Consider the following 15495-nt stretch of genomic DNA (forward strand, 5'->3'; position numbering starts at 1 on the left):
CCGTACAGAAAAAGTCTGCAGCCCCTGCTCTAGGCTCTGGCCATGTTGGCTCCCAGCCCTCAGACCCTCCCCGCCTTCCTCTGCTCTCCTCCAAGGAGCCGCAGCCTGGCCTCTCTTTGCTCCTGTGTATTATTCATGACCAGGTCTCGCCATGCTAATCGGTTAGATCACTACCTTTTCAGCGATTGTGGTTTTTCTCTCGCTGCCAGACCAAGGGGCTTTATATCTTGGGCATGATGCCCGTGCTGTAACAAAGTCTTCTGCGCTGCATTTCCTATACCTGAACTTGAAACAACCCTCGGTCAAGATCAGTACTTGCTGCTCTTGTACTTTATGGTTCCTGCTTTTTATTTTTATGGAAAAGACATTTCATAATTGCTCTTGCAGCAGTGTCCGGGAGGTGGAACAGGACCTTCTTGTGAAATATGTTCGTCTCTAGAAGGGAAAGAGCCCCACAGGGAACAATGTGGGCACATATGTTTCATCAGAAGCCTGATTCATGAGATACTTCACCTTCAGCAATGTTCCCACAGAGGCCCTGGGGTACCTGGAAACGAAAGCCAGCCCGTCTGCACCTGTCCATCGGATGGTCCTGCAGTTACTTCTGTCTCATGAAATATTAACTTCCCCTCAGGGTGCTTTTAGTCATGATGGCTCTTGGGCCAGAGGGCATCAAGGAAGGAGCCCTGGGTGAGAGTATGGGCACAGCTGCTGACCAGCAGCTGCAGACACGGGTGGGTCTCCTCTTCCTTTGCCTGTTGACTAGGGTCTGAGATGCCTTTCTGGGGTTGTGGCCATCCTCGTAGCAGGATAAGTCCTGTAGCGGCCACTCACTGAGCGCTTGCTGCTTGTGGAATCTGAGGATGCAGCAGTGATGTCTGGAAGGCTGTGCCCCTGCAGCGTGCAGTCCTGCAGGCCAGAGCCATTGGGTAACACCCACTGTTGCTGTTCTTTAACTCCGTGGTGCCAACCACCTTGGAGGAGTGGCTCCAGCTGCCTTTAAAGTGGCTGGAAAAAACGATCAAGTGCTGTACAAGGGGCTCTGATGGGTTCCGACACCTTCCCCAAGCTGCTTAGAAACCTCCTGATGGCTGGAGGGTGAGACAGGGGCCAGCCTTTGGCCGGTGGACCCGTGGCACTGCTGGCTGGCTGCTTTGTGGAGAGGCAGGGGCGGGTGGGGGCGAAGGGCCTTCCAGAGGGGGCTGCTCCGGGCAGGAGTCTGGACACTAGGTCAGCACACCCAGGGGAGGAAATGAGGGTCAGCAGGCAGCCCCCCGGGCCCTGGGATCAGAGAGGCACAGGACCCTGTTCACTTCCCTGGACCCTGAGCAAGGGCCCGGGAGTGGCCGTGGGGCCTTGTGGGGTGGCAGCTGGGAAGGAGAGGGCAGAGGGCCTCTGTTGGGTGAGAGACTTGTGGCCGGGGAGTTTGGACCTTTAGGGAAAGTTGGGATCAGTCTTTCAGAATACAGTCAGTCCCCTCTGCCCTCCAGCCAGGAGGACTGAGCGGGCCAGGGCAGCCAGGGTGGAAATCAGGCACCTGTGGGCCCAGGGGCCAACACGTGCCAGGGTGGATGCTATGCTTTTGCATCTTTCCGGCTCCTCCTGCTGCCTCAGTTCCTGCCTTACCGGGAATGGTCTCCTGGCTTTGGGGCCCCCAGGAAGACAGGTGACGGCAGGGATAGGCCGGTAGGGGAAGTGGTTGACCCAGTCCGGGGGCCCCCTGGGTCTCCAGCTCCCGCTGACACAATCCCCACCCAGCCCTGCCCACCCCCCCACCCCCCCAGGGCTCTTTGGACTTGACCAGAATCGCTGCCCCGGGTTTGCACGTGCCACCAGCCTCTCGGGAGGGGATGTGGGGAGGCTGACCCCGCAGCTCGCAGCTCGGGCGTCTGGGACACCCTGCTCCTGCGGCTGTTCTCTCCTCTTTGGCTCTGGCCTCGGGCGCGGGACGGGGCGGGCTGCGCTCTCCGGAGCCGTGACGCAGAGCGCGCTGCGGGCCTGAGATGCGGGCGACCCCGCGGGGCCAGGGCTGCAGTCCTGCGCAGCGGCGCGAGTGACACGGGGGCGCGGGCCTCCCCGAGCAGGTAGGCGCGCCGGCCGGGGTGGAGGACACCGGGGTGCGGCGAAGGCGCGGGTCGCGGGGAGGACGCGCAGGGGTCCAGGGGCGCCGGTCGGGCCGGCACAAGCGGAGCACAGGCTGGGGTGCGTGCGCCGCGGGGTGCGGGGACCCAGGCACCCGCCTGGGTGCAGGCGCGGCGGCGGGAGCTGGGGCGCGGCTGGGGTTCGGGGGCGACTGCAGGCTCTAGGGTCTGAGTGGGCCGGGGCGCAGAAGGCTGGGCGCGGGCCCGGGCTGGGGTGCTGGTGCGGGGCTGCGGCGGGCGTGCGGGGACGAAGGCAGGGACCTAGGCAGCGCGGGTGCGGGCGTCCGCTGGGCTGCGGCGCGGGACGCAGGCGCTGCGACAGGGCTGGGCGGGGTCTGTCCGGGGGCGCCGTGTCCCAACTTGGGGAGATCAGGGACTTGGCCATCTCAGGCTCTTGCTCCGACCGCCCCCCCCCGCCCCCGCCCAAGACCTCTGTGGCTGGTACTTCCTTTGCCCCTCACCCCGCGTGTAGCTATTTATAGTCTGGAAAGTGCTTTCACAGCCAGGATTTCAAAGGATGCTGGAGCGGGAGCCGCTGGGAGCAGCTGCAGGGTTTAGAGAAGTGGAGAGGGGGGTGCGCATAGGGCCGCAGCCGGTGTGCCCAGGCCCGCTTGCGGTTCTATTTGCTGGTGAGTCTTCTGGGCTGGGGCGGGTGGGGTACCAGGACGAGCCCTGTCTTGGTGAGTCTCCGTGGCCTTGACCCGTGGTCTTGAGTGGGACATTCACCCCCCTCACTCCCCTCTATGGCAGCAGCTTCACATTCTTGCCAGTGTCCTGTGCTAGGTGACGTTTGTGGGTGTGCGTGTGGTGTGGCCGTATATTCAGGCCTATGCAGTCAGGTACTCTCTCTTCTTGGAAGTCATTCACCTTTAGAGTTTCCTCAACACACCTGTGCTAATTGCTTATGAAGAACTTTAGCTATAAAACAGAGTGGCCAAGTTTGCTTTTAGGTGATATGTGAAGAAAGCAACTGATGATATGATTTTGGGGAGAAGAACCCCAGAGAAGGTTGGATGGGGGTCTTTGTAAGGTCATTGTCAGCGCTGGGCTTCCGGACTCTCCCAGGGCCTAGGCTGGTGGTCAGGGAGCTGGGTTGGGGGGAGGAACGGGGGGAGGAGGGAGGAGAGGGTCAGGCCAGCATCCCCCCTGCAGCTGGGCATGGGAATGCTTACACATGGCTGGCTCTGTCCCCTGAAGTCTGATGGGGTGGTGGGTGGGAGGACTGGTGTTTGACACGTTTCCCAGGGACCTGTTGGCAGCTGGGATTTGAGAAGATCCGCACAAGCCTCTGTGGGTGTCTGAGATGGGCAACTGTCTGAAAAATGTGAATCTGAGCAAACGCACTTGAGTTTCTTAAGACCAAGTCCTTTATTGCTCATCCTTTTGCTCTTTGTCCTGTACAGGACCGAGCCCTGGAGAGGGGGGCGGGAGCCGCCTCTAGCCGAGGTCCCCTTACAGACTAGCTGCCCGGCTGTGCGCTTTTCAGAGCCTCATTTTCCTCTTTGGTCACCTGGAACACTTCCTGCTCATCTGCTTCCCTGAGAAGCTGGTCGTGAGGCCAGGTGAGCTGCTATATAGGACTGCAGATGGCGCTGTAAGGGCCACACAGGTATAAGGCCCCCTCCACCATGAGTGCTGTGCCAGGAAGCTCTGGAGGGGCTGCAGAGCCAGCGCTGCTCACTGCCGTGTCTCAGTCCGTCCAGGCCACTATAACACAATTCCACGTTCGGTGGTTTATAAACAGCAGACATTTATTCCTCACAGTTCTGGAGGCTGGAAGGCCAAGATCAAGGTGCCCGCAGGGTTGGTGAGGGCCCCCTTTGGGTTGCAGGGAGCTCTCGGGGGTCTCTTTTATAAGTACCCTGATCCCATTCACGAGGGCTCCACCCTCCTGACCTAACCACCACTCAAATGCCCCGTCTCCAAATACCACCGCATTTCGGGGGGCGGTTTCAACATAGGAATTTTAGGGGAACACAGTCAGACCATAGCATTCTGGCCCCCAAAATTCATGTCCTTCCCACATGCAAAATACATTCACTGCATCCCAACAGGCCCCAAATCTTAACTCATTCCGGCGTCCACTCCAAAGTCTGAGTCCAAAGTCTCCTCTAAATACTACCTAAGTCAGGTGTGGGAGGACTTGAGGTAGGTTCACCCCGAGGCAGAGTCCTCTCCGGCTGTGAACCTGGGAAACCAGACAATGTTACCCAGTGCAAGTTCGTGTGTCCGACGGACGCACAGTGAGGCCAAAACAAACTGAAACGTCAGAGTCTGGAGCAGAGAAAGGTTTATTGCAGGGCTGAGCAAGGAGATGGGTGGCTTGTGCCTCCCAAAACCCCAAACTCCCCAATGGCCTTCAGCAAAGCATTGTTAAAGGCCAAGTGATGGGGGGAGTCACAGGGTCTGTGATCAGCTCGTGCACAGTTCTCTGATTGGCTGATGATGAGGTAATGGGCGGGGTCACAGGGGCTCACATTATCAGTGCTCAGGCTCCAGTGGGTCTGCGGGCTACATGCTCACAGTCAAGTAGTTAACATCTTCCGTTTGGTGGGGGAGGGGGTGGGTGGTTTCACAGACGTGAAACAATGCAGGAAATGTACAGCAGAGGATGTGGGGAAAGGGCCTGCCCCCGGAAGGCGCCATAGGGTCCTGCATGCTTACAACAAGCTGTGTGCTTCCAAAACACAGTGGACGGACAGGCGTAGGGAGGACATTCCCATTCCAAAAGGGAGAGGTTGGAAAAAAAGGCAGGGTGACAGGGTCCTGAGCAGGTCTAAAGCCTTGAGGCCCACTGGGGGGTGCTCCTGCCCCTCTGCTTTGCTGGGCACCGTCCACTGTGCACGCTCCTGGCCCGGGATCACAGGCCAGGGGCTCCACCGGTCTGGGGCTGCTCTGCCCCACACACTGCCCTCGAGGCAGCCCTCTGCCGGGGCGCGTGCCCTGGGCTCTGGGCGCCTCCATCCTTCAAATCCGGGGGCAGGTAGCCACGCTACCCCCAGGGCTGTGCACGCTTCCCATCGGCAGAGACAGCATCTTGCAGGCGCTGCCACACCAGACTGGCTGGGGCCACACTCCTGCTGAGGAGTCCAGGATAGGAGGGGTACAGGGCAGCTGGGCCCCCCTTTGAGATCATTCTGCCCCTCATGCCCTCCCACTCTGGGCCTGTGCTGGGAGGGCAGCCCCGTGAGCTCCAAAATGCCTTGGGGTCAATCTTCCATTGTTGTGGACGTGGGTCCCGGCTTCTGCTGAGATGGCTGACCAGTCTCCCCAGCTAGATGAAGACAAGCAGCCCACCTACATCCTTAGCAAACCTGGCCACACCCTGCATCTTCCGTCCTGAACAAGCTTTCTCATTCCTTTCCTTGTCTGTAGGCTGAGAATCTCCCAACTCTCTAAACTCTGAATGCTTTTTGATTAGAAGTCCATCTTTAGGTCATTTCTCTCTCCTCACAATTTGCTATAAGCATTCAAGAGAAGCCTTAGCTGTACTTTCAACACTTTGCCTCGATGCTTCCTCAGCCGAATTTCCGGTTTCATCACTTACAAGTTCTGTCTTCCACAAAACACCAGGAGAGGAGCAGTTCAGCCAAGCTCTTTGCCTCTTTATAACACGATCCCCTTTCCTCTGGTTTCCAATAACATGGTCCTCGTTTCCGTCTGAGACCTCGTCAGAATGGCCTTTACCATCCACTTTCTACCAACACCTGCTCGTGACCACCCAGGCTTCTTTAAGGAGGCTGAGGCCCTCTCTCCAGCTCTCCTCTCCTCTGAGCTCCCCTCACCAAACTTGCTCTGTCTGTCCGCAGCGATGGAGGCTTCTTCTAGCGCCCCTCCGAACTCTTCCATTCTGCACATTGCTCGGTTCCAAAGCTGCTTTTCCATTTGCAGGTGTTTGTACCAGCAGCCCCTACTCCTGGTACCAATGTTCTGTGTTATCCCGGTGCTTTCATGTGAGGGAGGTTTGGCTCCTTCTTCTGAGCAGGTGTGGGCGCCTCTGGGAGTGACCCTGCCCCAGGAACAAGGGGGACGGGAGCTGCCCGGAGGAGGGAATGAGAATGCAGAGGTGAGGGTGGCCTGAGCCCTGCGTGCCAGCGACTGGGTGGCTGAACCCCAAGTGCCCAGTGTGGAGCTGAGGGACCCCGAAGAGGTGGACCAGGAGGGCCAGGGGGTCCAGATGAGGGATGGACGGGTGCCTCACTCCCCGACAAGTCCCCGCCCCTCCCCAGAGCACAGTGACCGCATGCTGACGCTGGATGAAGGGTGTTAGGGAGGGGAAACTCCCTCCGCTGCCCCTCTAGGGTTCTTGTGGCTGGACTAACAGTAAAATTTACACAAGACAGATTAGCAGGAGAGAAAGAAACTAATTTTAATTCATAGAAATGGGACCTAAGAAGTGGCCAAAGCAGGCAGCTTTTCTACTTTTTAGTATAAATTTGTAAAGAATTGACAGGACAAAGAAACTCAGGTTTTGGGTGCCCAACGAGTGAAGGATCTAAGCAGAGTTTGGGCGTTAGTCAATGAGAGAGGTCATGAGATTGGTTTATACAGGCTTCTCGGCCCTGAATCCCCCATCTTTGATGATAAGAGTGTCCTTCGACCTCTAGGTGCAGGGACTGCACCTTTCACACGAGAGACATTTCCTGCTCTCAGGGAGACAGAAAGGAGGGTCAGAGTGTCCCTCTTGCATTGGTTGTTTCTTAAGGAACTCTAATTCAAAATAATCAATATGCCTTTGAGGCATATTTTGGGGCCACCTACACTGGGCCCCAACAATGGACAGAGAAAGGACCGTCCATCAGGGACCATGATGTGTGGGGGAAGGTGATGTAGCCAGAAAGGGCTTCAGGGCGGGAGACGGAGGGAGACCTTGTGACCTGCTCTCTGCCCCAGATGGCCCCCGTTCACACCCTTGGAGCAGCTGGGTGGGGGGTGCCTCCCTGGATGACACCTTGTGGTGATCTGGGGGGACATCATGGGATATCATCATGGGCACCATGGCTCCAGGGAGGGCCTGTGGGGTTCACACACATTTGTTTTTCCTGTTTGTGAGCCGAGGGAAATGATCGGGCTGCTTACGGAGGTCTCCGTGATGGAGACCAGGTCGGAGCTGGAGCAAAGGGTTTGAGGAAATGAGATCTGTTCTATTTGGAGGACCTTTGCCATGGAGGGCAGAGCTGTGCCACTCCCTGAAACCAGCTCTGTGGGCAGTGGGGGCTTTTTTCCTTTTCGGAAAACAAAAGAAGTGGACCATGGGACTTCCCTGGTGGCACAGTGGTTAAGACTCTGCACTCCCAATGCAGGGGGCCCGGGTTCGATCCCTGGTCAGGGAACTAGATCCCACATGCATGCTGAAACTAAGGAGCCAGCGAGCCACAACTAAGACCTTGCACAACCAAAAAAACAAAAACAAAAAAAAGGGAAGTGAACCATGTGTGGAAACAGGAGGATGAGACCCCAGCGTGAGCACCACGTATGATGACCGGGTAGTTTCCCCCCTGGTCTGGGGGCTCCTGGGCACCAGCAGCCACACAAGGAGTGGTGGGGGGGGATGGCGCTCTTTCTCTGGCCCTTCACAGTGACCTGAGGTTATGAGTGGGTGGCTGGGCCCCGGGGATGCGCATGTGCCTCCAGAATGCCCAGGACCCGTTGGGGCTAGAGCTTGGGCAGCCAGGAAAATGTACAGACCGGCGAGCAGATGGGGCCCTGCACGAGGACACATCTGACTGATTTCCCCCGATCCACTGCAGCAGCCCCCATGGCCTGCTTCTGACCTCGGGTGGCCGTGGGGTGTGGCAGCTTGAAGCGGGATCTCAGTTCCTTGACTGGGAATTGAACCTGGGCCAAGGTGGTGAGTATGCCGAATCCTAACTGCCAGACCACCAGGCACTAGTGGCTAAGGTCAGAACCCTGGTTCCTGTCTGCTTTGAAGAAAGAAATCAGCAAAGAGACAGAAAGTAGTGAGGCAAGTAAAGAGTTTATTAAGAACAGAATACCTGCAGATAGACACATGGGTGGGCTCAGAGAGTCACGTGCAGTGGGGTGGCTTAGATCACTTATATGGGGGCTGTTTTCCAGGTCTTTGTTTTCCTCTGGACAATCATCTTGCTTTGTTCCCATATCCGGTCTGACTCAGGGCCCTTCCCTGTGTGCGTGTGCATCTTCTAGCCAAGATGGCTTCCAGCACGAGGGTCTCTGGGAGGTTGACAGGACATATTAGGGGCTAATGCCCCCTCCCTTTCTGACCCCTGAGGAACTTTTCTGTGCATGTGCAGTGGGGGAGGTCTTCTTGATCTCAAGAATGAAAAACATGGTCATCTTATCTTTTTACTCCATCCGAGCTTAGCTCCCCTCTGCTCCTGCCATTAACTTTTCCTTGAAATGTCTAATTGCTCAGACTGATAAGCTCCAGCTACTCAGCCTGGGTCGCATCTACCTCCCACCTCACTTCCAGGCCCCTCAGCCTTGCAGGCTGGAGAAAAGCCCATTCCGAGGGAGCAGGACAGAGCCCGTGCTGCGGAGCCGAAGCGGGGCTGTCAGGATGGAGCTGGCGACGCTGAGGCGTCGGGATGGAGCCAGCTCCAGGCAGGAGGACGGCTTCGGGGTACAGCCCAGGAGGGTGGCTGACCTGGGCATGGTCCCCAACCTCCGGCAAAGCAACAGCAGCCTCTGCAGGAGCAGGAGGTCGCAGTACCCCTTCGGCAACTGTGAAAAGGTAGGTCCGGGGGTCGCCGGGTCTGCCAGGGCCCTGGTGGGGTACAGTGAACACCCAGGGAGGGCAGAGACCCGGCTGAGCTGGGGGCTCCAGCCCAGAAAGGCCCTTTAGCGGAGGGGACTTGGAGAGAGTGCTGGGTGGCTGGGTCTGTGCCCGGGGTCTGTTCCTGTCCTTGGTCCGCTTGGGAAAGTGCTGGGTAGGCACTAGGGTCCCGGGCCGCCCTCACAGAAAGCCCTCCACCCACATCACCGCACGGTGACTGCATGTCCTCTCCCGACAGGGAAGGTCCCGGGCACCCGCCAAGTCCTGGGCTGGCTTCACGGAAAGCCCCGGCAGGCCTGTGTTGGAGACACTTGAATGTCACAGGCCCTGGTCGGGTGGGAGCAGGGTGTCTCATGTCTCAGCCCGCGGCCCCGCGGGACATAGGCAGGTATCCTGGCACTCACTGGCCGCCTTTGCACCCCATCGCGCTGTTCCTGAGGAAGGGCACAACCTGGAAGCACAGTGCTTCCCAGTTTATAGGCAACATTGACCTATACACTGTAAAGGGCCATGAGCATTCCCCGGGGCCCAGGAGGAAGCGATTCCTCAGGCTCACCCTTCCCTCCCCGATCTGCTCCCGAGGGCCTCCAGCAGGTGATGGGGAGGGCTCGGTCTCCCATCTCTGAAGAAAGACCCCTGACGTGTGCCGGGGCGCACAGGCGGGTCTGAGCGAGGTGTGGGATGTGGTCTTTGGAAGAGTGTTGATTTGACTGTCTGAGGATCTCAAAGTGCCCTTTTTACCCTCAGCAAGGAAACCTTAGTTCATGGATTCCTGAGAATATCAAGAAGAAAGAATGCGTGTACTTTGTGGAAAGCTCCAAACTGTCCGATGCTGGGTGAGTGGCTTGTTCTGTGTTTACAGCCCCTTCCCTGTTCCCACGTGGAATGGCTGATCAGAGCAGGGCCGACCGGGGGGCCTCAGTGGGGGACAGTCCCTGTGTCTGTACCGGCCTGGGATGCTTGGAGTGTTTCCACGTACCCCACAAACAGGGTTGATTCGTGTTTGCGTTTCCCCTCCAGACACACCCTCACCTGCGCTGTGCCACAAACGGGCCTCGCTCTTTCTTACTTCCACTCCTGTGTCACCCGGGGACACTGCCTCTGCCGTGGAGCCCTCCCTGACCACGCCCTGGGATGTCACCTCTCTCCCCCACTACACTCCGTGTCTCTCTTTTATGCCAGTTGCCGACGGCGCTGCGATCGTGTGGCTCTGTGGTCCTCTCCGAGCTCTGACCGTGTCTGAGTTACTTTATTACTTCCCTGCTGGACGGTGATGGTCAGCACACAGCTCAGGCTGTGAACAGTGCAGGGAGGAAGGGCGTCCTCCGTGGGGATGATAGAAGAGGATGACGATCTGGAACCAGCCGTGCACGATCACCGACGGGGATGCTGTTTCTGGGGCCCTGGGATGTGCCCAGGGTGTTATCACAAAAAGTGCCCCGTTTGGGAGTTCACGCTCCAGCTTGGCTCCCTTTCAGACGAGAGCCCTCCTCTCTCCCCAGGTAGTGGTAGGGGCGGACCCTCGTGTCAGAGAAAGTGGCCACCGTGCTCCAGATGACGGCCTCAAGGCTGGCAACCTCTAATGTACTTGGTGGTAATCAGAGTTCAAGTTCACACCGATTATCCTGACAATATGTAGAGAGTGCTTTGCACTGAGGTCTCCAGTTTTAGTTTTTAAAAATAGGTTTATAAAAATAGCCTCAGAGGCGACTCGTTATACCCAAGCTTTCCATACAGGAATCACTGGTTCCAAAGCACTTTGAAGACGGTTACTGCAGAACCTGGGTCTGGTTGGTAGGGGTTCGGGGGCTTGACCATCCGTCAAGCCTCTGCCCCATCATTTCCTCTGAATTCTGAGCCAGTGCAGAAACGTCCACAGGAGTCAGTGAGACTTGGGGTACAGTTTGAGACGGAAATGGGGCTCCCTCCTCATTCAGTGTCTCCGTCCCGCTTTGAAGAAATGACGCTCAGGATGCGTTTGGCTCTGAAACTTCCAGAAGCACCTTTCTCGGTATCAGGATCCACGCGAGGAGCAGCTACGGTGGTGGCAGGTGGAGCGGGCCGTCACTCAGACGTTGCCCTGAGTGTGTGTAACTCCCTGTGGCGGCTCCTTCCTCATTTGTCCCGAGGGGCTGGCGGGGGTGCCCCACTTATGCCCACGTAGGCCACGAGTGCAGGAGGAAATTCTCTGATTATGCAATTTCTGGGTCAGCGGTCTCAGTGCAGTTTCCTGCTTTGTGTCTGGTTTGGGAATGCCACGTTGACTTAAGATCTAATCCCACCAGGGGGGATGCTTAAAGAGAGGAGGGAAAGGGTCTGTTCTAGGCTAACTGTTAGAACCTATGAGAAAGTTTTGGGTAGCCTCGGGCCAAGCTGGAGCGTGAACTCCCAGACGGGGCACTTTTTGTGATAACACCCTGGGCACATCCCAGGACCCCAGAGACAGCGTCACCGGCGGTGATCGTGCACGTCTGGTTCCAGATCACCATAAAAGGGGTCCTCGTCCTGACGACCCTCTTCCCCGCCTCGGACCCAGCTCTCTCCTCCGTAAATGGAGGAGCTTACGCGAGGTGCTCGGAGACAGCCCTGCGAGTCTGCGAGTGACTTGAGTCCCTAGGCGTCGTCGAGGAAGGTGTACGGGGCGTGCTGGGAGTTCCTCATGGCTGGCCCTGTGCTCCCAGCCCTGGGGGCCCCGGCCTGAGCGGTGGGGCCAGGGGTAGCCAGGGACGTGCCTTGTGGGTGGAGAAAGGGCACCCGAGTGAGCCCAGGAGACTGGGGTACAGGGTGGGTCGTGGCCCTCTTCACCCGTCCTTGGTCCTCTGCATGGCTAGTTAACCTGCACGAATTTTATAAATTATTTCCCATCTAGAACCTCATTTGGCCCTCACAAGTTTTGCAAGCTCGAGGTCAGACAACGTATTATTTTCCCCATTTAACGATTGAGAAGTTGAGAGTCAGAAGACCCTAAGGACAAACACTCCGTAAGCAGCAGGGAAACTTGTTTTCTCTCTCTGAGTCCAGTCGTGTTTCCCCCATGTCATCGGCTCAGGTTTCACCTGCTTTTGGACTTTTTTGTTTTGGTCTCATCTATATCTAGTCTTCTAGGTCACTTGTTACTAGCAAAAGCAGGACTCTAAAAAAATGTGTAGCTTTTCGATTAAACAAGCTGTAAAGAACACAGTTGCTGTCTTCTCTCTCTCCTGCAACCCCAAAGAATAGCCGTAAAGGAGTAAAACGATTTCACCCCACGAAGACAAAGAAGGCAAGAGGTGACAGTTGAAAAGAGGTAGCAGGGTGGTCTCTTTGGGGGACCATGTGTATCCTGCTAGCCCTGTGTCCAGAAGTTTCTGCTTGGAGCCTGCACTGTGTGCTTTTTAAACCTTTTTATTTTGAAATAACTATATATTTATAGGAAATTGCAAAGATACTACCGGTAGATCCCATGGTTCCACCAGTGGATACACGGTCACCTCCTCTAACCCACCATCTGTAACCCCTGGCAACCACTTACCTGCTCTTCATCCCTATAACTGCTTCCTTTCCAGAATGTCATATAAATGGAGCCATACACAGTGTGATCTGTTGAGATTGGCTTTTTCACTCAGCAGAATGCCTTTGACATCCATTCCAGTTGTGTGTGTTGGTAGTTGCCTCTTGTTTGCTGCTGAGGAGCAAAGTGGCCGCCATCACAATATTTGTAGTGAGGCTTTTGTGGACGGCAAATATTGGGTCTTATTATTTTTTTTACCCACTCTGCCAGTCTCTGTTTTTTTTGATCAGTGTATTTAGAATGTTACAGTTAATGTGACTATTGATATATTAGGACTTAAGTCTGCCACTGTATTTTCTTGTTTACATTTCTCTCTGTTTTTCTTTTCCTGCCTTTCTGTGGGTTACCTGAATAATTCTTAGAGTTCCATTTTGATTTATCTATGCTGTTTTTGACCGTATCTCTTTACATAGCTTTTTTTTTTAAGTGGTTGTTCCAGGTATTACATTATATATCCACAACTCATCGCATGTTACTGACATCTACTTACCTACTGATGTATCCAAAACTCATCAGAGTCTCCTGGTGTTGACATTTACCAGGTTGAATGAAGTGTAGAAACAGTCCCACCTTTTACAACACTTTGCCCTTCCCTGTTTATAATATAATTATCTACAAAATTTCGTCCACATGCACTGAGAATTATGTTAGATCATGGTGCAATTTTTCTTCAACCATCAACCATACTTCAGAAAATTCAAGAGGAGGAAAATGTGCTATATTCACCCATACTTTTACTCTTTCCATTGTTCATTCTTCCTTTTTAATATTCCAAAATTCCTTCTTTTATCATTTTGTTTCTGTTTAGAGAACCTTCTCTAGCCAACCTTTTTGGGGTAGTTCTGTTGGTGACAAATTCCCTAGTTTTCTTTCATCTGAGAATGTCTTGACGTCCCCTTCATGTGTGAAGGATATTTTTGCTGGATGTAGAATTCTGTGTCAGTAGTTTTTGTCTTTTGAAAAATGTCGTGTCACTTCTTTCTGGCACTTTTTTCTGGTTCTGATTCAAAGTCAGTTGTTGGAATTATTTTCTCCTAATGGGTAAGGTGTCATTTCCGACTTTCAAGATTTTTGTCTTTGTCTTTAGTTTTTAGAAGTTTGACGATTGTATGTCTCCACCGGCTCTTGGCTGGGGCACCTCGTTCGCCCTGGTGGGCCGCCAGTCCTGACCCCTCTGGGCCTCCTCTGACCCCCGCAGTGGGGCGGGGGCAGGCGCTGGTCACCCCTGGTGACCGAGTGGCCTTTGCAGGAAGGTGGTGTGTGAATGCGGCTACACGCGTGAACAGCACTTGGAGGAGGCCACCAGGCCCCACGCATTCCAGGGCAAGGAGTGGGACCCGAAAAAGCACGTCCAGGAGATGCCAACAGACGCCTTTGGTGACATCGTCTTCACGGGCTTGGGCCAGAAGGTGGGAAAGGTTGGTTTCCATGACTCCATTGCTCTTACTGTGGACCAGAGCCCACTGTGGGTGACCGAGGTGGCTGGGACTCCCTGGGGTGGGAGTGGGAGGCTGGCGGAAACCCAGGGCGGAGCCCACCTGCCCAGTGCTGAGGGCGGAGTGGGTGGGGCTCGTATGGCAAACGGGAGACACGCGGTGCCCTCAGGGAGCAGGCAGGGCCGCTGCTGGCGCTCTGCAGGGTGTGGGCAGGGTGGCGTGGATGGCTTTTGTCACTGCCAGGAGGGAGTGGGAAGAGTACATGGGCCACAGGTGGGCGGGGGTGGGGGAGGGAGGGCAGTGGGGAGGACCTCGGGGATGTGGTGAGTCCCAGGAGCAGAGGCGAGAGTCCTGCCAGCGGGGGGGGGGGGGGGGGGGCGGGGTCCCAGGCCTGCCCGGGAGCACGGGGGCAGGGGGGCGGCAGCAGCCGGAGGGCCAGGCCCCGCTGGGCTCCCAGCTGCTGCAGATTCAGAGTGATCGCTGGACCAGCAGCATCTCCAAGCAGATTTTTGGACCCCACCCCAGACCTGCTGAATCAGAGGCCCAGCCACCCTGGTTTTAACCAGCCTTCCGGAGGATTCCGTGGCAGCTCTTGGGCCGCACTGTCCTGGAGGGTCTGGTGTAGCCACTTATTTCTGTGCTGGGGTTCTGGGACCTTGAGCTTCTTGTTAGCCGGGTGTGACCTTTCCCCTCGACGACTCTGAGTCGCTGAGACGTTGCCCACTTGGCCAAAGAGGCCGAACAAGGAGGGTCGGTCTGGGGTGGGCACCGGCCCCAGAGCCACCTGCCTCAGCACCGTCCCCAAGCCCTGCCCCTCGTGAGCCAGTGTCAGTGCGATGCCAGACCCCTCCAGACGCAGCTGGCTTAATCTGAGAGGGGGCGTCCTCTGCGGAGCATTGGTGGGAGCGGGGAGGGAGGAGGCGGTCTTCTGCAGCATGGGGGCAGGGCAGCGGGCAGCGGCTGGTCAAACCCTGAGGAGGCGATGGCGGGCGTGGCCTGGAATCGGGCATGGGGCTCAGGCTGGGATGCTCCCAGAACAGGGGCCAGGGGCTGGTCTCCTCTGGGCGGCCTCCCTTCCCTGCCCCTGCCTCCCCCTTCCCTCAAGCAGTGTCCTGCTCGGGTGCGGCCCCTTTACTCGCTGGGTCTGGACCCGGGTGCGAGCATTCCCCCGCCCAGCTGGGGCTCTCAGGCACTGCTAGTGCAGGACGGCTGGGCTCTGGGCCTGGGGCGGCCGCTCACTGGTGCTCTGGGGTCTTCTGACCTCCCCGCAGTACGTCCGCCTGTCCCAGGACACACCCTCCAGCCTGATTTACCACCTCATGACCCAGCACTGGGGCCTGGACGCCCCCAACCTCCTCATCTCCGTGACGGGCGGGGCCAAGGACTTCAACATGAAGCCCAGGCTGAAGAGCGTCTTCCGAAGAGGCCTGGTCAAGGTGGCCCAGACCACAGGTAGCACCGGGGGTGGAGGGCCCAGGGCCCCGGCCACAGGAGGGGCTCAGGCCTGGGAGTGATGGGCGGGATGGAGGGTCCCTGGGAGGCCAAGTCGGGGTCTTGGGACTGGCTGGCCCTCGGGGGTCACCGAGGCCAGGCCCGGGCCAGGGGGTGTGT

The 15495-nt window shown here is 56.8% G+C and overlaps 1 protein-coding gene across 5 annotated transcripts in view; it reads left to right on the plus strand.

Annotated features, from left to right (window-relative positions):
• Nucleotides 1-15495, plus strand: part of TRPM2 (transient receptor potential cation channel subfamily M member 2) — a 55698-nt gene that overhangs the window by 3918 nt on the left and 36285 nt on the right. The window contains exons 1-5 of one of the 5 annotated variants that reach the window (XM_082459865.1): nt 1866-2084; nt 8596-8856; nt 9646-9734; nt 13698-13866; nt 15156-15336. In XM_082459865.1, coding sequence (XP_082315991.1) covers nt 8683-8856; nt 9646-9734; nt 13698-13866; nt 15156-15336 — 613 coding nt within the window. In that variant the 5' untranslated portion in view covers nt 1866-2084; nt 8596-8682. Of the gene's footprint in view, nt 1-1865; nt 2085-2924; nt 3704-5191; nt 8857-9645; nt 9735-13697; nt 13867-15155; nt 15337-15495 lie in introns of those variants that run through there. The other 4 variants (XM_082459867.1, XM_082459864.1, XM_082459868.1 and 1 more) reach the window with 4 other exon arrangements.

Source organism: Balaenoptera physalus (genome assembly GCF_965194825.1).
Source record: "Balaenoptera physalus genome assembly, chromosome: 4".
Lineage (NCBI taxonomy): Eukaryota > Metazoa > Chordata > Mammalia > Artiodactyla > Balaenopteridae > Balaenoptera > Balaenoptera physalus.